Genomic DNA, 21,498 nt, shown 5'->3' with positions numbered 1-21,498 from the left:
TAATGTGCTTGCCTGCCAGAGTGGGCCCTTAATAAGCATATCTTGAGATGAATTAACTTCATTGTGGGACTTTTCAGAGCACCAAGGAGAGAGCTAGGCTTGGCGAGAGGGAAGTCCCTGGAGTCCAAGGGCAGGGACAGGTGTCTGGGGCCCATCTCCCCAAGAGTTGACTTCTGGGTTTTGGGCTGTTGGTAGTCTGGGCACAAAGGCTTGTGGGAGCAGCTGGGGTATCACATGGTTCTCCTCACCAGCTGTCAAGGGCTGAATTCCACCTCAAGCTGGACGAGGCATGGCCTGGTTTGCATTCTCTGAACTGGCATCTCAGGTCATGGTGCCTAAATGCAGCAGATGTCTGTCATCTCAGAGGACTGTGCCCACGTAGTCCCTTGTCTGCCCTCCCAGCTCCCCAGGACATTCCTGCAGCTGTGTAGGGACAACTAGAATGGCTTTTCCAGATGGTTGGCTTGATTTCTCTCTCATGTTGGGATTGGTGCCATATTTGAACTAGAATTTTAGCAGTTTTGAGGCAGTAGCAGTAGCTGAACACAGGAGAGAATGAGTCAGATATTTGAGTGTTTAACTGTATTCTAGGCACTGTGCTAGGCATCTTGGACCATATTGAGGCCAGGAGGCTTTGCCTCTGCCTTCAAGGAACTTAGAATAATGACGAACACACGGGGGGGCGCCACTGCCGTGGGAAGCTGTCCTGGGCTGCGTGGTGTTCTCAGTTCCCCATTCTGAGTGTGCAGAGAACATTCAGGCTCGGGTCAGTAAGCCTTATTTGCGTTTTGAATTGGGTTTTGCAGACTGAGTAGGAGATGGAGAGACCAGTGTTATGGGAGACTCAGGATGTGACCCTGGTGAGCCTTCAGACAACAGATGTGACACGCAGCCTGTTGGATGCTTGCCTGGCATCTGCTCTTATTCTGTTCTGAGCTGTGAAGCTTTGACTCGTTTCTGCTCCTTCCAGCGTGGTTGAATGTCTGTCTGGTTCTCCAGAAGGTGGGACTAAAGCATTTTAAATGATGATTTGGGTAGGGTGGGGCAGAGATTGATCCTCTCTGGGTCATGCTGGTGGTAGTGATAAGCCTCAGCACTGACCGGCTCATCTGTCACCAGGTGAGTGTAGCTCAGTGGAGGGAGTTCCGGTGATGGACTCCTTGAGGTGCCCTGTGTGAGTGAAGACAGATCCCTGAAGGGTCCTACTTGTCTTCCTCTGGGAGGGGGCAGGGAAGATTCTGAAACTGTGAGCCATCAGCTAGACCAGCCAGACTCATTCTTTTAGGTCTCCAAATAATGTTGGCATCTCCATGGACATTAACAGCATGAGGTGGTTGGAGATATGGGGGGTACTTAAAGAAGAAAGTTATTTGAGTCATAAAGTTCTGTGGGAGGTGAAGAATGTTGGCTACCCCACTGTCAGGAGCCCCATGCCCATGGCCATCCTGAGGGCATTCCCACCTGCTGGGTTCCCCATCTCACCAGATCTCCTGCCAGCCTTGGCTCTCCCAAATGGTATTTGCCATCGTTATCTAGAACAGACCCATTCAATACAAATATGATGTGAGCCAGATACATACTTTTAAGTTTTTGGATAACCACATTAAACAGGTGAAATTATTTTAACTAATATATTTTATTTAACCCAGTATGTCTATATTTCATCACGTGGCACTAGCCATATTTCACATGCTCATGAGCTGTATGTGACTAGTGGCTACTGAGTTGGCGGGGCAGATCCAGACTGACTTTGCATGACCCACTAAGACTGGAGCAATGAAGAGACTGGTTTGTGATTCTGTATTTAATTAGGACTGAACTAGGCCAAATCTCAGTTCAGTCTGTTTAAAAGATATCAAGGGGAAACACAGAGGCTTTGTGGATGTCTGCTGATTTTGCTGTTTTACTTTTAATCTTATCCTGTCTTACAACCTGTGTGTGCTTCTGTCTTTGGGTTTCAGCTCCCTGAGGGGAGGACCTTTGGAGGCTTTTCTGCCTCCTTGATCTTGGCATATGCCTGGGAGCAATGTGCCCCCAGCAGCCTTTCACAGCTGCTTGGGGATTGAAGTCAAGATGCTTTTCCTGATTTCTAGGTTTTTTTCTTTTTCTTTTTGAAAGAAACAAACCCCAGTTAATCTTTGTCTTGAGATAATTTTGCTTGCCTTTTTGACCAGATTTCTGTAACATGAATAATATGCCAGACATTGAAAGCATGTGATCTGAAAGTTTTGCTCCAGGAATTTAGTAAGAGATGATTAAGAGGTTACTAATTGTTCCTCAGTCAGATTTAATACTCAGAGATTTAAAGAGGGAACAGCTTTCTTTTCTTTTTTTTAAAAAAACTTGTACTTTTATTAATTGTGTGATTGATGGGCTGCACTGGGTCTTCATTGATTTTGCACAGGCTTTCTCTAGTTGCGGAGAGGAGGAGTTGCAGTGGGCGTGCTTTTCATCACGGTGGTCTCTCGTTGCAGAGCACCAGCTTCCATAGTTGGCGCACACAGGGTCAGTAGTTGTGGCTCATGGGCTTAGGTGTTCTGCAAGACCGAACCTGTGGCTATTGCATCGGCAGGTGGATTCCTATCCACTGTGCCACCAGGGAAGTCCGGGAAAAAGCTTTCTTGTAACAGGTATATTTCTCATGGTGCCTGCCTTTTGGGAAACAGCTAGAGAGGTCAGTGCTTAATCTGACTTCTCCCTGGGACAGGATTGGGGGCCAGGCAGGGGAACTGGTGTGAGGACCAGAACACACACATGCACACACTGTCAAAACACACACACTTGCCCCTAAGCTGGAGGTTGGGAGACTAGGGGCTCAGTACAGACTCTGTGAAAGGAGGGAGGGGCAGGGACTGGGTGGGCTTTGGGCTCTGACTGGGCTTTGTCCCAGCTCCTTACTCTTCCAGTCACTCTCTCCTCTTCCTTGGGAATGCTGCGTTCTCTTTGTCTTGCTTCAGAGCCAGGCTGAGCCCCCGCTGTCCACCCTGCAACCAGATTGCCACTCAGACTCCAGCTGCGCCTTAGGGCTCCAGGACCTGAGCTAATCTCCTCCCCTACCTGAACCCTGGCCCCACCCCCTGCTTATCCCAGCCTCCCCCTCCCTCCATTCCCCTGTCAGCCTCCCTTCTGTGCTCTCTCCTTGGCCTTTGCACACACTCTTCTCTCTGTCTGGAGCTTCTTCTTTCTATCTTGTTCTTCCGGCCACCACCTGCTTCCCCTTTAAGACCAAGCTCCTGCATCACTTCGTGATTGTTTGTTCATTCATTTCTTCACTTATTTATTCAACAAAAATGTGGCTGGCACTGAGCTTGATGCTAGAGAAGTGGAGACATCTCAGAGTTTATTGGACAAGAAAGACATCAAGGCAACAATAGGAACTTTTTGAATCTATAGGTAGCAGTTTTCTTAAACTTGCAGTACCTGACCCTTGTCCCATTTCCTCTGCTTGATTAATTATCTTCCCTCAGCATCTCCAGTCACACCAGCCTCTCCTTACCCACTCTGACTTCTGTCATAGCACTTAAAACACTCTTGAAATCACTGATTTATTTTTCTTATCTTTCTCACAAGCCCTGATTCCAGGTTCCTGATAGATGTTAAGAGTAAATGTTGGTTGACTATATGGATGAAATGATGACTTGGCTGATAGTTGGAGGGATTTTCTGTAGGATACCCAGCAATCATGTCCTGAGTGGTTTTCCTTATCAGGGCCACGCCTGAAGTGTCACTAAAAAGAATCCAGGTTGTAGCCAGAGCACTTGGAGGTCGTCCTTTGCTTGTGGACAGTAGAGGTTTGATCTCTAACTTGTCACTTGCTTTAGGCCTACAGAGCAGTTGTCCAGATTGCCTCTGACCCTGAGGTAGAATTTATAGGTTCTAAAACCATGGTGTCTGATGTCTGTACCCCTTACTGGATGCCAGTGGTTGCCACCATAATTGTGCCATGCATCCTTCTCCTTGGGACTCCTTTGTGGGGGCAGCCTGGAGACCTGTGACCCACACTTGCCATCTAGTTTGTTAGTTAATAGCTAGGTTCATCATTTTGAGGTCCCTCTATATCTTGGTTGATTTTTTTTTTAAATGTACATAGTGAAGGTCGCTGTGGTATATAGTTCTTCGAGATGGCAGATGCGTGGAGTCGGGTATCTGCGCCCACAGTCATGATGCAGAGCAGGTCAGCCCCCTCAGATCCTCTCGTGCTGCCCCTTTGCAGTCAGCCAGCCCTTTCTCCCAAGCCCTGGCAACCACAGGCTTGTCGTCTGTCCCTATGCTTTTGCCTTTAGCAGAATGTCATGTAAATGGGATCATTCAGTATGTGGCCTTTGGGGGCTGGCTTCTTTCACATATGCATGTAATGTTCATCCGTGTTGTGTGAATCAGTGCTTTGCTCCTTTCTACTGCTGAATAGTATTCCATGGTGTGAACGTTCCGGTTTGTTTATCCATTCACTGGATAAAGGACATTTGGCTTGTTTTCAGTCTTTGGCGATCATGAATAAAGCCCCTGAGCATTTGCATGCAGGGTTTGTGCGAATATATATTTTGTATTCCTCTTGGGTGAACACCTAGGAGTGGGGTTGCCAGGCCATTTGGCAAGTGTGTGTTTATAACGAACTGCCACCCCGTTCTCTAGAAAGCTGCTCTATTGTACATCCCCACCAGCAAGGAAGGAGAGTTCTAGTTGCTCTGTGCCCTTTCCAGCCATTGGTATTGTCTGCTATTTAAAAATATGGCCGATGTCATCGATGTGCCATCTAGTTTTTTTCTTTTTAATTAATTATGTTTATTCTTGGCTGCACTAGGTCTTCATTGCTGTGTGTGGGCTTTCTCTAGTTGCGGCGAGGAAGGGCTGCTCTCTCATTGCAGTGCGCAGGCTTCTCGCTGAGACGGTTTCTCTTGCTGGAACACAGGGTCTAGAGCTCAGGCTCAGGAGTGGAACCTATGTTCCCTGTATTGGCATGCGGATTCTTAACCACTGGACCACCTGGGAAGCCCACCGTCTAGCTTTTAGTCTGCAGTTTCCTTTGCTCCCTTTCTTAGATACTGACAGGATTTAAATACCGTTATTAGATTTGATTTGGCAGGGATGTCATCCATACCTATGTGAGGTGTGATTTCCTCACACAGAATTCATAGGTGCTCAGAACGAAAGGGCACTGGGAATGTCAAGCCTTCCAAAAACCTTTTGAGGAAGACAGTAAGTTGTATCATTCTGTAATTTCAGAATTTAAAAAGATTTCTTATTATTAGGATTCAATTCTTTATGTAAAAGTTGCTGTTTTCTTGACCATTTGTAGTGAACGAAAACTACTAATCTTGACATTTCTTTGAGTTGTTCTTTTTAAAAATAATTTTGTATGTTTGTTTATTTTTGGCTGTGCCGGGTCTTCGTCGCTGTGTGGGCTTTGCTCTAGTTGCAGCAAGAGGGGGGTTTTCTCGAGCTGCAGTGTGGAGGCTTTTCATTGCAGTGGCTTCTCTTGTTGTGGAGCATGGGCTTAGGGCATTTGAGCTTGAGCAGTGTGGCGCATGGGCTTAGTTGCTTGTGGGATCTTCCCAGACCAGGGATGGAACCTGTGTCCCCCTGCATTGACAGGCAGATTCTTTACCACTGAGCCCCCAGGGAAGCCCCTCTTTGAGTTGTTCTTAACTCTCCCTGCCATGTGTCAAGGTGTCCAGTCTGTCCTCACAAAACAGAATTTTTTTTTTTAATGCTGTTTATGCTTTTGGTGACCATATCACTTTTTCCCACTCCCTCTTGTAGGCCCCTAATCGTCAACTCATGACTTACTGGTTACAAGAACTTCAGCAGAAGAGATGGGAATATTGCAACAGTCTTGACATGGTAAAGTGGGACAGCAGGACCTCCCCGACTCCTGGAGATTTTTCTCAGGGTCTCGTGGCCAGGGATAACACAGGTAGGTGAGAGACGGAGGGCTCCCCTGTCAGTGTTTTTTGTATTGACATTTGATATATTAAGTCAACTTAGCAGAGAACTGAGAATGAAAATAATGATGATGATCCCTTAGGAAGGGGCAGCATCCCATAGTTACTGAGGGCCTCTGCTTTCATGTACAGACTATATTCAAGCCCAGCAACAACCTCAGGAGTCAGGCAAAGATGGTGCCTAGCACCTTAAAGAGATGGTACTGCTGAGGGCAGTGGGTAGTGAGCTGTCGTGCTGAAGTCCAGTCTGACCCCAGGGCCAGCCTCCTCTCTACTCCCTCTGAAGGTAAAGCACCAACACCCACAGTCCTGTGCACAGATGCGTGTGCCCACTGGAAAGATGTTCTCAGAGCTCTCACTGTGATTCACTGACACTTCTTGGGAAGACGTTAAACCAGATGATAAAACTCTGGTTCTGTTTTATCTTGGACCTGTGGCATTTTCACAATTCATGCTAAGCCCTGGCCAGTTGCAGTGTGGAGATAAAGTGGATTTATATTTGAATATCAAAACCATTAAAGCCCCATGATCTTCTCACAACTGTTTGGTTGAGATTACCATATTAGAAGAGTAGGAGGATAGTTATTCAAAGCCCACTGTCCAACCTGGCTCCTGCATGGACTGTGGAAGTGGAGATAGGGGCTGCTGTACTTGTGGCTCTCTCTCCGTAGAGGGAGCAGGGCAGGCCCAGAAATAGCCGGCCCCGGGGCCCTGAAGTAAGGTGTGAGGAGGCCAGGCAATCACACCAGCAGTTCTTAAGGAGTGCACTTTGGAATTTAGCTGGTAAGGGTGGTTCTCAGGCCTGTAAAGAGGTATGGCGTGAACTTTTTAACACCTTCGAGACATTCCCTCGGGAGAATTACCGGTGACCTGGCAACGTGTGCAACTGACTAGTTTTAGAAATGAAAGGCTTCTTGGACTTTTAAAATTATTTTTCCTCCAAATTCCTGTTTTACTGCCTGCCTCGTTTTTAACCAATCAGCAGGTGAACCCTCTGGTCAGTGAGAAATTACCGTATACTTCACACCTGTTAAAATGCTATGCAGCGAGAGTTCTTAGGTCGTTTTCATGGATGACTTAACACCAACAATAGCAGGAGCTGAAGGGATGCCTTCCTTTTCAAGCCAAAGCCCCTCTGTGTTTAAGTTCACACGTCTGCTCGTTGATGACTGAGTTTTTTAAAAAGCCACTATTATAGAGCTTTGGATCAAAAGAATCTCCATAGCTCAGGATCAGTCACTGGGAATGTTTGGAAACCCTGCCGGGATGCCAGCAGTATTCAAGGTAGTGGTATTTGGCACAGGCGAGCCTGTCTTTGCCTTGCATCCTTTCTTCTGAGGACACCAATGTTGCCATCTAAGGGAGACTCAGGCATTAGACTGAGAGGAGAGCCACAGGAATGGTGTGTAGCCCTGTAATCCCTTTATAACACAACCTTCCTTCTTTTAAGCCAAGGTGCTGAGGCCGGGGAGCCGGAGAAAACACCTGCAGCCCCCCTTGGCTCTCTGCATTTGGTTTGGGGACTGTAGTGTGAGAATTTAGAGTTTGCGTCCTCTGGCGTTTACTCATTCAAGAAGCAGATGCCCATGACAGGCCTGGATCCCCCTCACAGAGGTTCTAGTCCAGCAGAGGGAAGAAAAAGTGAGATCACATGAGAGGGAAGGAACAGGGTACCAAGGGCCATGAATGGCTTAAGCACAGCTTTAGGGTGGGTGGGGACCCTCTCTGAGACCTGAGGATGATCAGGTAAGAGCAGCTCAGTGCCCTCCAGGACTAGGAGGAGGTGAGGCTCGAGGAGGAAGGCAGTGGGCAGGGAGCCAAGCTGGGGGGCACATCCAGGGCCAGGGTAGGGAGGGCTGGACTGTGGGCTTGGGCTTCTGGACTCTCCTAAGAGCAGTGGGATGCCTCTGAAGATTTATGTGTAGAAATGACTAATTTTGAACTTCTGTCAATTTTGTAGATAACTTCTGAGAATAAATAGTTAAACTTTGGATGACCAAGTGATTTGTAAGACTGTAGTTATTCAGGAAGACAGAAAGGCTAAAGGAGGAAGTCGAGAAGAAAAGGCTAGATTTTACCCGTTCCCCCATTTTAATCATCATTTTAGATAAAATTGGTTAAAAGATAAAATGTGTTAAGGTATATCGTGGTGCCCTGTGATGTTTTGGAAGCCATGCTAGTAGTCATCTGCTCAGCCTAAATCATGCTAACTCTAGCTAAGATTGAAGACATGTTTTTATTACTCTGATTTGCATTAAAAATTGAAACTTTTCCTACTGTCTTCTCCATGATACCCAATTTTTGGTAACGTCCTCATTTGTTGCTAATATTGTCACCCATCAGTACTTGCCTAGCACCTAAAGTCAACATGGGGAAAGATACACGAAATTCATGTTTCCTGGACAGGCAGCTCTGTCTAGTGGAGGAATCCCTTTGGGCCTGGGTTTGAGTCTTATCTCTGATGTTTACTGTTTGTCAGACTCTTGAGTGTGAGTCCTTTTCTTTCTAGTAAAGAGTAGCAGACTGCAGTCTGTGGAAATGAAGTTTTATTGGAACAAAGCACCACTCATTTACTTTGCATTGGCTGTGGCTGCTTTTGCACACCAGTGGTAGAATTGAATAGTTGTCACAAGGCCATTTGGCTCACCAGTCTAAAATATCTACTACTATCTGGCCCTTTAAGAGGAAGTTTTTCTCTGACCCCTCCTGTAATGTCTTGAGCGTCCCCCTCTTTTTGAGCCTTAGTTTCATCAACTGTAGGCATCGTGCCACTGCCTGGGATGTAAAGACAGATAAGTTGTGGGCCATGTTCTTGAAGAGTATGTGGTCTAGTGAGGGACTCAGACAGGTAAAGAGGCCTGCACAATGCAGTCTGGTAAGCATAGGGGCCAGAGGTGGGCACAGGAAGCTTACCTACACTTGCGTTTTGGAGGGTAGCATGTTGGTGGTGTCTGCGAAGGCTTCCTGGACTAGGAGATGACTGAACTGAGTCCTGAAGTCAGGTAAGGGCCAGCCTTGTGAAGCAGGGAGTGGAAAGGCCTGGAGACCTTGGAGATCAGGGCCTGATGCACATGTAGAGAGGGTGGGCAGGAGTGACAAAGAGAAAGCTGGATGGATGATCAGGGACCAAACCTGGAGGGGCTTGTAGGATAAGCAACAGCATGGCCAGTGATTGGGTTGGATGTGCATTCAAGATGATTAACCATGGTTAAGAGGGAAAGAATGGATTCCTCGGCAAGAGGAGAGGAAGGGAGACCAGTTGGAAGGGTGGTCCAGCCTAGAAATCACAGTAGTGGGTAGCAACAGAAAAGATGGAAAAAAGTGTGCAGAGTTGGAGATTGTGTAGTGAGAGAATTGGAGGATTAAAGGTGGGATCAGCTTTCTGGGAGCAAGAGGGCAGAGGGTGCTGTCCAGGCCCCAGGCCCAGGCAGTTGGCTGGATGGGATTGGGAGGAATACTCATGATAGCCTTGTCCCCCACCTGTCCCCACCCCCATAGTTCTCTTATGTGGATCAGGTGGGAAACTGCATTGTTAAGTGTTAAGATATACATTATATTCCAGTCTCAAAGAAGGGCAATGCCAAAGAATTTCCAGACTACCACACAGTTGCACTCATTTCACATGCTAGCAAGGTAATGCTCACAATCCTTCAAGCTCTAGGCTTCAACAGTATGTGAACCATGAACTTCCAGATATATACGCTGGATTTAGAAAAGGCAGAGGAACCAGCGATCAAATTGCCAACATCTGATGGATCATAGAAAAAGCAAGAGAATTCAAGAAAAAAAAAAACATCTGCTTCATTGACTACACTAAAGCCTTTGACTGTGTGGATCACAACAAACTGTGGAAAATTCTTACAGAGATGGGAATATCAGACCACCTAACCTGCCTCCTAAGAAACCTGTATGCAGGTCAAGAAGCAACAGTAAGAACTGGGCATGGAGCAAGGGACTGGTTCAAAATTGGGAAAGGAGTACATCAAGACTATATATTGTCATCCTACTTATTTAACTTTTATGCAGAGTACATCATGCGAAATGCTGGGCTGGATTAATCACAAGCTAGAATCAAGATTGCTGGGAGAAATATCAATAACTTCAGATATGCAGGCAATGGCACCCCACTCCAGTACTCTTGTCTGGAAAATTCCATGGATGGAGGAGCCTGGTGGGCTGCAGTCCATGGGATCGCGAAGAGTTGGACACAACGGAGCGACTTCACTTCCACTTTTCACTTTCATGCATTGGAGAAGGAAATGGCAACCCACTCCAGCGTTCTTGCCTGGAGAATCCCAGGGATGGGGGAGCCTGGTGGGCTGCCGTCTATGGGGTTGCACAGAGCCAGACACGACTGAAGCGACTTAGCAGCAGCAGCAAAGGCAGAAAGCAAAGAGGAACTAAAGAACCTCTTGATGAAGGTGAGAGAAGAGAGTGAAAAAGCTGGTTTAAAACTCAACATTCAGAAAACAGATCATGGCATCCGGTCCCATCACTTCATGGCAAATAGATGGGGAAAAAATGGAAACTTTATTTTCTCGGGCTCCAAAATCACTGTGGACAGTGACTATAGCCACAAAATTCGAAGACGCTTGCTCTTTGGAGAAAAGCTATAACAAACCTAAAGCAGAGACATTACTTTGCCTAAAAAGGTCCCTCTAGTTAAAGCTATGGTTTTTCCAGTAGTCATGTACGGATGTGAAAGTTGGACCACAAAGGAGGCTGAAAGTTTAGTCGCTCAGTCGTGTCTGACTCTTTGCAACCCCATGGACTGTAGTCTACCAGGCTCCTCTGTCCATGAGATTTTCCAGGCAAGAATACTGGAGTGGGTCGCCATTTCCTTCTCCAGAGGATCTTCCTGACCCAGGGATCGAACCTGGGTCTCCCACGTTGTAGGCAGATGCTTTACCGTCTGAGCCACCAGGGAAGTCAAAGGATGCTGAGCACCAAAGAACTGATGCTTTTGAACTGTGGTGCTGGAGAAGACTCTTGAGAGTTCCTTGGACAGCAAGGAGATTAAACTAATCAATCCTAAAGGAAGTCAGCCCTGAATATTCATTGGAAGGACTGATGCTGAAGTTTGAAGCTGAAGCTTCAAAACTTTGGCCACTGGATGTGAAGTGTTGACTCATTGGAAAAGACCCTGATGCAGGAAAGATTGAGGGCAGGAGGAGAAGAGATCGACAGAGGATGAGATGCTTGGATGGCATCATTGACTCAATGGACTTGAGTTTGAGCAAGCTCTGGGAGATAGTGAAGGACAAGGAAGCCTGGCGTGCTGCAGTTAATAGGGTCACAAAGAGTCGGTCATGCCTGAGCAACTGAACAACAACAACGTACACACATGGATACATACATATGTACGGGCTTCCCTGGTGGCTCAGCGGCAAAGCATCTGATTGCAGTGCAGGAGATGTGAGTTTGATCCCTGGGTCAGGAAGAAACCCCTGGAGAAAAAAATGGCAACCCACTCCAGTATTCTTACCTGGGGAATCCTATGGACAGAGGAGCCACGTGGGCTACAGTCCATGGGATCACAAAGAGTCAGACACAACTGAGCAACAAACCACCACCAACAATACATATATATATGATATCATTTTTAATCCCTTAGGGTCCCATTCAGCTGCAATTAATGGAAAACCTAGTAGGGACTTACAAGTAGAGATTTGTGTCTCACGATGCCAGTTCCAGCTGGCAAAGCTCCCCACCACCAGTGCCACTGAGGGACCCATTCTGTCCTCCTTTGGAAGTGACACCATATCAAATAGGAGAAAGCTTTCCTAGAAACTCTACCACTTTATGCCTCATTAGCTAGAACTGTCACAGGACCAGCCCTAGCTGGAATGGAGTTGGAGGAGGCAAGTGTTTTAGCTGAGCATGTGGCCACTGTCAAAACCAGGGTCTGTGAGGAAGAGCTGGAACGGAGTTTGGATAGGCAGTTGGCACTGTCACATAATTGCCCACATTAAATTTGTTTTCTAGGATTCATGTTTCCAGAGGAAGAGTCTGTTCATCTATGTGATTGGAATTTGCAGCCGTATATTAGTCAGACAGATATTAGAAAGTGGGATGACTTTGTCACCGTTCTATCCGGTCTGTCCGCCTTTCATCTGCAGCCTGGCCTCTGAAAGTATGCCACGTCTCAGATGCCTCCTGTATGTCTTCCATGTTTGGATAGATAAAGACCTAGTTTCAACACAAAGGAATAATTTGCAAAGATAAAATCAAGAGTCTGCTGACCTTCAGAGCTGTTGGGAAAGAGGTAGCCAGAGCCCAATTACAAGATGTACGGGCTGCGCGCTCTGCATACTCCATTTCCCGTCTAAACGAGTAGGCGAACAAGCGAGGGAAAACAGGGCTTTGTGTTTAAGACTTCTTGAGAGTTCCGGAGTACAGAAGCCCTTACGATCACAGGAGGCTTCAGTGCCCAAGTGCCTGTTTGAGTTCAGGGGTATGTCTCGCAGAAAATGGTACGGTGAAGACGGTTTGAGGGATGACCGCACATTTCCTCCTCCGAAACAGCTGCGAGAGTAAGTGCTGTGCTGCTGGCGGCTTGTGTGGGAGCGGGGGAGGGGAAGGGAAGTGGCCGCTGGGTCCAGTCCTCCCCAGCGTGTGCTGGGCGCTCTGTGCACGTGCTGGGACTCGGGGGAGGGAAACCGCAGGGTGGGATGCAGACCCCACGCTGGCAAAGCCGCCGGAATTCCACCAACTCATTTACTGTCCCGGTTCCCCAAAGTCGTCAAAGAAGCTGTGCTTTTATGTGATCCTGTTTGTAAAATTCTACAGAAGGCCATGTGGTGCTGTGACGTGTAAGTCATGGTGGTTATCAACCTCGAGGCTGAGAGGCAGCCTGATCTAGTGCAGAAAGAGTGTGGACCTCGGGCACACACCGTTTCCCGGCCTGGGAGCAAGATGCTCCCTGAGGTTCCTTCTGGACTGAAGTTTCTGTGATTCCTGACATCAGGCTGCGACAGGGAGGGAGACGATGAGCAGGGTTAGATTCCAGCTGTATCTCTGGGGGAGCCCATGGAAGGCTCCTGAAGAAGATCCGCAGGAGACTGTCCATGGTGGGCTGGACCATGGAGACGGGCTGAGCCCAGCTTTGGGTGGGATGGGGTCAGTGAGTGTGGAGGGTGGATAGGGGCACTGGGCATGACGCAGGAGTGCACGGAGGCGTGAGAAGGCAAGAGAGAGAAGCCCTGGATTGGGGTGTGCTCCTCCCCTGTCACTCAGGGGTCTCTCAGGGGTGAGGTGGCAGGAGTCGGGGAGTCAGGAGGGATGGTGAGCACAGATTCTTAGAGAACGGCAGGGTCCGCTGCCTCCTGTCCTCAGCCCACAGCAGGCCCTTCCTCCGCACCACAACCATTGTCCTCCATTCCTTCCTTCAGCCGTTTACCAGTGTTGTTATCGAGTCCCCACTCCATGTCTGCTGTGGGGTATGTGGCCGTCAGCACATCAGACAGGGGTCCGGTTTTCACAAGATTTACATCCTTGGTGAGGCTTGGGAGAGAGCAGATGGACAAGTCATTAACTAGACACGCGGGCTGGTCTACCCCAGGGCCTCTGAGACCCGGTGGCTTGCTGTCTCTACTTCCTTTTGGGGTAGACGCACACTGTACCCTCACTTGGAAGGTAACTATGCTGCTTCCGACCACTCCTTCACAAGCTGGGTTAAACTCACTTTGATAAAGGGGAAAGAAAGCTTTTTCAGGTTAACCCCACTCTGAGTGACCTCCTCCAGCTCCCAGTGGGGACCCACAGACTCTCTTTTGCAGTAACTTTGATACACATGGGAATGGCTTTTCCCCAGAGCTCTTTGCTCATTTCTTGGATGATGCTGCGTCTTGGCTCTGTTCTGCCCTCTTCAGGGTTGCTGGCGGGGGGTCTGGGAGCAGGAAAGGAGGGGAAGACTCACGGAGGTGACCAGATGTGAGCAGGAGCCTCCCCTGTGTGGGGCCCCTGGGGCCCCTGGTGTTAGACTGCGTCTAGTGGGAAAAACTTCTGGAGATCTGGGAACGGCCACACTGGGACGTAGAGGCTCTGCTGGAATCAGAACCCAGGAATGTAAAATTTGTAGTCCAAAACTTGCTCAGGAGTATCATTTAACCATTTGAAAATTTTCAAAAATAACAAAGATCTAAGCACCAAAACTCTTCAAGCACAGACTCTTCCCTCGCTGCAGCTGCATGGTAAAGCACATGTTTGTGAACGCAGTCCATCCTCTTGAGGCTGCAAGGAAATACGGTCCTGTCCTAGTTTGTGTCCTCCTTGAAGTGGTCACCTGAATGCTAATGTTGGTACGTGTATTGAGGAGAAGCCAGCAGCTCCGCTTTTAATTAAGGAAACCTCCACGTGGTCTTTTAAAAACCCCAAACCAGACAAAACAATAATAGCTGAAACTGGGAAATGACTTCTTTTTCACATCAGATAATGACTTTTAGAAATGGTCTGTTTTGCCAACATCCTCCCTGGCTCCAGTCCTGCTTCTGCACCCCACCCCCAGGGCCCGAGTTCCTCAGGAAGCATTTCCAGCATGAGCCCAGGGCTGTTGCAAGGGCTGGGCGTCCTGGTCATGGGCGCTGGGCTGTGCTAGCGCCCTTGACAGCCTCACCCGCAGAGGGGCCGTGTGTCACCTTGCTGCCGACCCACACAGGAAGAGGGGGCTGGACTCGGCTCGAGACGGAAACAGGTGCAATGCGTGGTGCTTATTTCCTGGCTTGGCTTAGAGCTGTGATGCTTTGCCTCCGAGGGGTCTGTGAAAGACCAGCTCCTGGAAAGCCTGGGTGTTGACTTGACCTTTGTCTAAAGAAGAGGTGTGCCTGTGTGCCCACTGACTGACATATGCTCACAGATGTCAGGTGCCCGCCTCTACCCGGTGCAGTCATTGTACCACCATGCAGCTGTTGCTGCAGAGACTCTGGCCTTCCACGTCCTGACAGATGAAGTAGGTGGAGGAGACTGGACCCCATTAGTGGTGTTTGAACTTGGCTTTTTTTCATTTGTTATTTGGAACTTTTTTTCTTTCCCCAAATGAAATTTCAAGGGGAACTCCAGGATATTAAAGAGTGAAAAGAGGAACCACTGTGGTTGAAGCTGAGGACAGAACCCCTTCCTTCTGTCCCATGGAAAATCCCCAAGGCGTCTCCTGGACCCTAAGACTCAGAGGAAGGTCTGGATACCAGGGACTGGATGCCTTCAGTGGTGACTTGGAGCTTAACGTTCTATTATTTTATGTCTTTCTCCTAGATGTGTTCTCCTTTAGGGCAAGAACTCTGTCTGATCGTTTGTTGTACCCTGAGCACCTAATGCTTCATACTCAGTCGTAATTTGAATCAGGAATCAGGTGGTTTGTAATTTCTGGCCTTTTTGACTTAATCTTGTAATCTATTCGGAGAAGGCAATGGCATCCCACTCCAATACTCTTGCCTGGAAAATCCCATGGATGGAGGAGCCTGGTAATCTATTGCCAAGCCCATAGTTCTTCTGACTCCCAACACAAATTCTTGCTCTTCCTACTCGGAACCCTACTATGAGCCAGGTGTTGACTCTCCTGGCCAGGCCCCAGTTCCCCTGATGGATACACAGCAGTCACTTCGTGTCACACCCAGCATACTTTTCCCAGTGTGTTTCCAGAGCCCTTCCCACACTGACTACGGTCGAGTGAGTGAGCTGCCAGCAACGTGTGAGCCCGTCGATGGGTGTTCTCATTTGGAGCACCAGCTGCAAAGGCCTGACTCCAGTGTTCCCCGTGCTCTGCCTTGTCTGTCTTCCTGTGCTCAGTGGCCTTCACAGGGACTTGTCCTGAGTGAGCTCAGGTTGTGTGCTCATCTGATTAGAAAGTAAATTTCCCTTGGATATCAGTGTCCAGCATTCCATTCTGATTGTTTCCACTCAAAGTGATGATTGACATTACCAATCTAGGGATGCTTTATTCCAGGGAAGTATGGATCAAATTGAACTGTGGTGTTGGACAAGACTCTTGAGAGTCCCTTGGACTGCAAGGAGATCCAACCAGTCCATTCTAAAGGAGATCAGTCCTGGGTGTTCTTTGGAAGGAATGATGCTAAAGGTGAAACTCCGATACTTTGGCCACCTCATGTGAAGAGTTGACACATTGGAAAAGACTCTGATTCTGGGAGGGATTGGGGGCAGGAGGAGAAGGGGATGACAGAGGATGAGATGGCTGGATGGTATCACCGACTCGATGGACGTGAGTCTGAGTGAACTCCAGGAGTTGGTGGTGGACAGGGAGGCCTGGCGTGCTGCGATTCATGGGGTCGAAAGAGTCGGACACGACTGAGCGACTGAACTAAACTGATGGATCAAATTGATGATCATGAAACAGTGTTAAATTCTGTTTACAAACATGTATATTCTCAGAGAGATTATACAGTTGGGAAGAATACAAAATATTTATTATTGGATACATTTTATCAGAACTTTAGAAAAGTAAGTTTTTATTATGGGAAATTTTAAGCATATGCAAAGAGAGAATAATATATTATTACCCACATGTTTATTAGGTAGTTTCAACAATTAGTATTTCATGGCCCATTTTGTTTCATTGATGTACTTACCCACTTAATTTTATTATTTGGAAGCAAATAACATGTTGTTTGGGGCGGATATCATTTATTTGTGAAATAACAAAATATTGTTATCTCAAAGCCAATTCTGGGCAGCATATCATTGCAACCTCAAATATTTCAAATGCTTACATTTTTAAGATATAGTCTCAGATTTGATCAGGCTTTAGCATCAATGCATTTGCCTGTGAATTTACTGAACTGCTGGCCTTTGTGTGCCAACTTATTTTTTCAGTGTCACTGTTTGCAATTAGCAAGTATGTATATATTCTATTCCCCTCTTACAGAAAAGGGCATTAGTGTAATCTGGTCTGCAGTTTTTTCTTTAACCTAACAGTTTATCCTGGAAATTGTTCCTTATGGGTATAGGTAAGTGGACCATGATCACAGCTGTATCCTGGGTTTACTGATCAGACAGCAGAGATGAGCTCTAGCTGTTTCCCCTGTGCTGTTGCTGTTAACACTTGGTGGTTTGAAGCACGTACAACCTTCCTCTGAGGAACGTGGATCAGCTTTAGATGAAAATGTTTACAGAACATCCTAGCCATCTACAGATTGTATTTTTATGTAGTACACATTAAAAATATACTGTAATATTGGGCTTCCCTGGTGGTACGGTGTATAAGATTCCGGCTGCCAGTGCAGGGGGCACAGGTTCAATCCGGGGCCTGGGAAGATCCCACGAGCCTTGTAGCAGCTAAGCCCGTGTGCCACACTCCTGAAGCCCGTGCGCCCAAGAGCCTGTGCTCTGCAACAAGAGAAGCCACCGCAATGAGAAGCCCCTGCACTGCCGCGAAGAGTAGCCTCCACTCACCCCAACTAGAGAAAGCCTGCGTGCAGCAACGAAGACCCAGCACAACCAAAACAAACACTTAAGAATACTGTAATACCTGTTGTGTAAAACTTTATATAGTTTATCAAGAGAGTGTATTATGTAGGATATCAAGTTCCCTGTGGAATTGTTGAATAACTGGCACTTGTTTGCCTTTCTTTCAGATTTAATTAACCTGCACTCAAATGCTTCCGCAGAAAAAGCCAGAAATGTCCTAGCTGTGGAAGCTGCCCCTGGAGAGCTGGTAGGAGAGCAAGCTGCAAATCAGCCCGCCCCAGGGCCTCCAAATTCTATTAACTTCTCTTTTAAACAGTGGGGCACAGAGCTCAGGTGAGTCTTTGGAAAGCATTATGTGAAACTGAAAATGGATTATTTCTGATAATGTATAGTTTTATATGTGAAATTATAAAATCACCTGGCATTTGTGAAGGTATTGGTCATAAGGTACTTTCGCATACTTTAGCTTGTATGGGACTCCTGTTAAGTGCCTGATGCTTTCACACTCAGGGTTTAATTGTTTGAGTATTACCATACTCGGTGCTTGACATATGGTTGTGTGGTTGACATTTTATGGAGACAACAATTGGCTCAGGAGGAGTCCTTGTCTATGGTCACAAGGCTCCCAGGCTGCAGTTGAATGAGCATCACCGCAGTCAGTTTCAGAATAATTTTCACCGCCCCAAAAGAAACCCCAGGACCCATTAGCAAACCCTTCCTGTTTCCCCCAAACACCTTCTTCCTATCCTGTCCTTACCTACTTTTTTGTCTCAGTGGATTTGCCGATTCTACATGTTTCCTAGGAGTCACATCCTACAGTACCTCGTCTCGCTTCTTTCACTGAGCGAAACGTTTTTAAGGTTTTCATCCGAGTTGTAGCATGTATCAGGACTTCATTAATATTTCATTTCTCTTTACTGTGGAATAATACTCCGCTCTGTGGGTATACCACATTTTGTTTATTCGTCCTTCAGTTAATGGGCGTTTGGATTCTTTCTGCTTTTGGGCTACTATGAGTACAGTTGCTGTAAATATCTGTGTGAAGTTTTTATGAAGACATAATTTTTCAGCTTCTTTGAGTAAATATCAAGGAACATGATGGATCATATGGTAAGAGTGTGCTGAGTTTTGTAAGCGACTGCCAGGTGGTCTTCTGAAACGTACCACTTTGCCTTCATTTCTGCCAACAATAAATGAGCATTCCTGTCGCTCCACATCCTTGCCAGTGTTTCATGTCATCAGTGTTCCAGGTTTTGGCTGTCAGTAGTTGTTTAGTGGTAGTTTGTTGTTTTAATTTTCATTTCCTTGATGACATATGAGGTGGACCATTTTTCATATGCATATTTGCCGCTTGTTTATCTCCTTTGGTCGAGTGTCTGTTAAGGTCTTTGGCCGTTTTTAAGATTGGGTTGTTTTCTTATTGTTGCATTTTAAGGACTCTGTGTATTTTGAATTGCAGTCCTTTATCAGATTTGTCTTTTGTAAATATATTTTCCCAGCCTGTGACTGCCATCTAATTCTGTCAGTATTGTCTTTCACAGAGCAGAAGTTTTTAATTTTAATCAAGTCCAGCTTATCAATTATTTCTTTCAAGATCATGTCTTTGTTATTGTATCTAAAAAGGCTTCTCCATACCCAGGGTTATGTAGGTTTCCTTCTCTGCTAATGTTAACTTGTAGTTCTGTAGTTTTGAGTTTAACATCTGTGATCCATTTTGAGTCAATTTTTTGACTCAAAGCATATATGGTCTCTGTGTCTGGTTCTTTATTTTGCATGTGAGAGTCTAGCTGCTCCAGCACCATTTGTTGAAGAGGTAATCTTTGCTCCATTGGATTGTCTTTGCTTCTTTGCCAGTGATCAGTTGATTGTACTTATGCGGTTCTATTTCTGGATTCTCTCTTCAGTTCAGTTCAGTCGCTCAGTTGTGTCCGACTCTTTGCGACCCCATGAATTGCAGCACATCAGGCCTCCCTGTCCATCACCATCTCCCGGAGTTCACTCACACTCACGTCCATTGAGTCCGTGATGCCATCCAGCCAGCTCATCCTGCGTTGTCCCCTTCTCCTCCTGCCCCCAATCCCCCCAGCATCAAAGTCTTTTCCAATGAGTCAACTCTTTGCATGAGGTGTCCAAAGTATTGGAGCTTCAGCTTTAGCATCATTCCTTCCAAAGAAATCCCAGGGTTGATCTCCTTCAGAATGGACTGGTTGGATCTCCTTGCAGTCCAAGGGACCCTCAAGAGTCTTCTCCAACACCACAGTTCAAACACATCAATTCTTCGGTGCTCAGCCTTCTTCACAGTCCAACTCTCACATCCATACATGACCACTGGAAAAACCATAGCCTTGACTAGACGGACCTTTGTTGGCAAAGTAATGTCTCTGCTTTTGAATATACTATCTAGGTTAGTCGTAACTTTTCTTTCAAGGAGTAAGCGTCTCTTAATTCCATGGCTACAGTCACCATCTGCAGTGATTTTGGAGCCCAAAAAAACAAAGTCTGACACTGTTTCCACTGTTTCCCCATCTATTTGCCATGAAGTGATGGGACCAGATGCCATGATCTTCGTTTTCTGAATGTTGAGCTTTAAGCCAGCTTTTTCGCTCTCCTCTTTCACTTTCATCAAGAGGCTTTTTAGCTCCTCTTCACTTTCTGCCATAAGGGTGGTGTCATCTGCATATCTGAGGTTATTGATATTTCTCCCTCTTATGTTCTGTTAATGTATCTGTCTATTCTTTTGCCAGTGCCACACTGTTGATTGCCATACTTTGTAGTAGGTCTCAAAGCAGAATGGCGTCAGTCTTCCAGCTTTATTCTCCCTCAGTTATTGTGTTGGATAGTCTAAGTCTTTTCCCTCTCCATATAAACATTAGAATCATTTTGTCAATAATCACAAAATAACTTGCCAGGATTTTGATTGGGATTGCATTGCTTCCCAGGTGGTGCTAGAGGTAAAGAACCCACATGCCAGTGCAGGAGATGGAAGAAGCACTGGTTCAATACCCTGGGTGAGAAGATCCCCTGTAAGAGGGCACTGTGACCCACTGCAATATTCTTGCCTGGAGAATCCCAAGGACAGAGGAGCCTGGTGGGCTCTGACCCACAGGGTTGCAAAGAGGCAGACACGACTGAAGTGACTTAGCACACAGGCACACATTGAGTCTGTAGATAAAATTGGGAAGAACTGACAATACTGAGGCTTTCTCACCATGAGTGTGGAATATTTCTCCATTTATTTTGTTCTTCTTTGATTTCATTCATCAGAGTTTTGTGGTTTTCCTTATATATAGATCTTAGATGTACATTTTGTTAGATTTATATACCTAAGTATTTTGCTTTCTTGGTGCTAATGTAAATGATACTGTATTGTTAATTTCAGATTCCACATGTTCATTGTTGGTATGTAGGAAAACAATTGAATTTCGTATGTTAATCTCATATTGTGCAACCTTCCTATAATCACTTACTAGTCCCAAGAATTTTTTGGTTAATCTCTTCAGGTTTTCTATGTAGATGGTTGTGTCATCTGTGAACAGTTTTATGTCTTCCTTACCAATATCTTTACTTTCTTTTCTTTGCTTTATTGCATTAGCAAGATTTCCAGTACAGAGCTGAAAAGGAGTGGTGGGAGGAGGCATCTTTGCCTGGTACATGGTCTTAGTGGGGGCTTCCCCAGTGGCTCAAGTGGTAAAGAATCTGCCTGCAGTGCAAGTAACACCGGAGACCCAGGTTCAATACCCGGGTCGGGAAGATCCCCTGGAGGAAGAAATGGCAACCCACTCCAGTAATCCTGCATGGAGCATCCCATGGACAGAGGAGCCTGGTGGGCTACAGTCCATGGGGTCACAAAGAGTTGGACACAGCTTGGTACACACTCACTCAGCCTTAGCCTGGTCTTAGTGAAAGTGCTTCAGGTGTCTTGCCATTAAACAGGATAATAGTTTTAGGATTTTTTGTAGATAGTCTTTATCAAGTTGAGAAAGTTCCCTCTATTCCTAGTTTATTGAGAGTTTTTAATCATGAATGGGTGTTGGATTTTGTCAGACGGATTTTCTGCATGAATTGATATGATTATCTGGTTTTCCTTTTCTAGTCTGTGATATGATGAATTATGTTAGTTGGTTTTGAGTGTTGAATG

The 21,498-nt window shown here is 46.4% G+C and overlaps 1 protein-coding gene across 2 annotated transcripts in view; it reads left to right on the top strand.

Annotated features, from left to right (window-relative positions):
- Positions 1–21,498, top strand: part of TBC1D2B (TBC1 domain family member 2B) — an 89,474-nt gene that overhangs the window by 15,496 nt on the left and 52,480 nt on the right. For both annotated transcript variants that reach the window (XM_068990918.1, XM_068990919.1), the window contains exons 2-3: positions 5,761–5,914; positions 17,528–17,693. In XM_068990918.1, the coding sequence (XP_068847019.1) occupies positions 5,761–5,914; positions 17,528–17,693 (320 nt within the window). The remainder of the gene's footprint in view (positions 1–5,760; positions 5,915–17,527; positions 17,694–21,498) is intronic.

The sequence above is a fragment of the Capricornis sumatraensis genome, chromosome 19, assembly GCF_032405125.1.
Source record: "Capricornis sumatraensis isolate serow.1 chromosome 19, serow.2, whole genome shotgun sequence".
Classification (NCBI taxonomy): Eukaryota; Metazoa; Chordata; class Mammalia; order Artiodactyla; family Bovidae; genus Capricornis; species Capricornis sumatraensis.
Note: the sequence above shows the minus strand (reverse complement) of the source record. Positions and strands in the feature narration are given on the sequence as shown.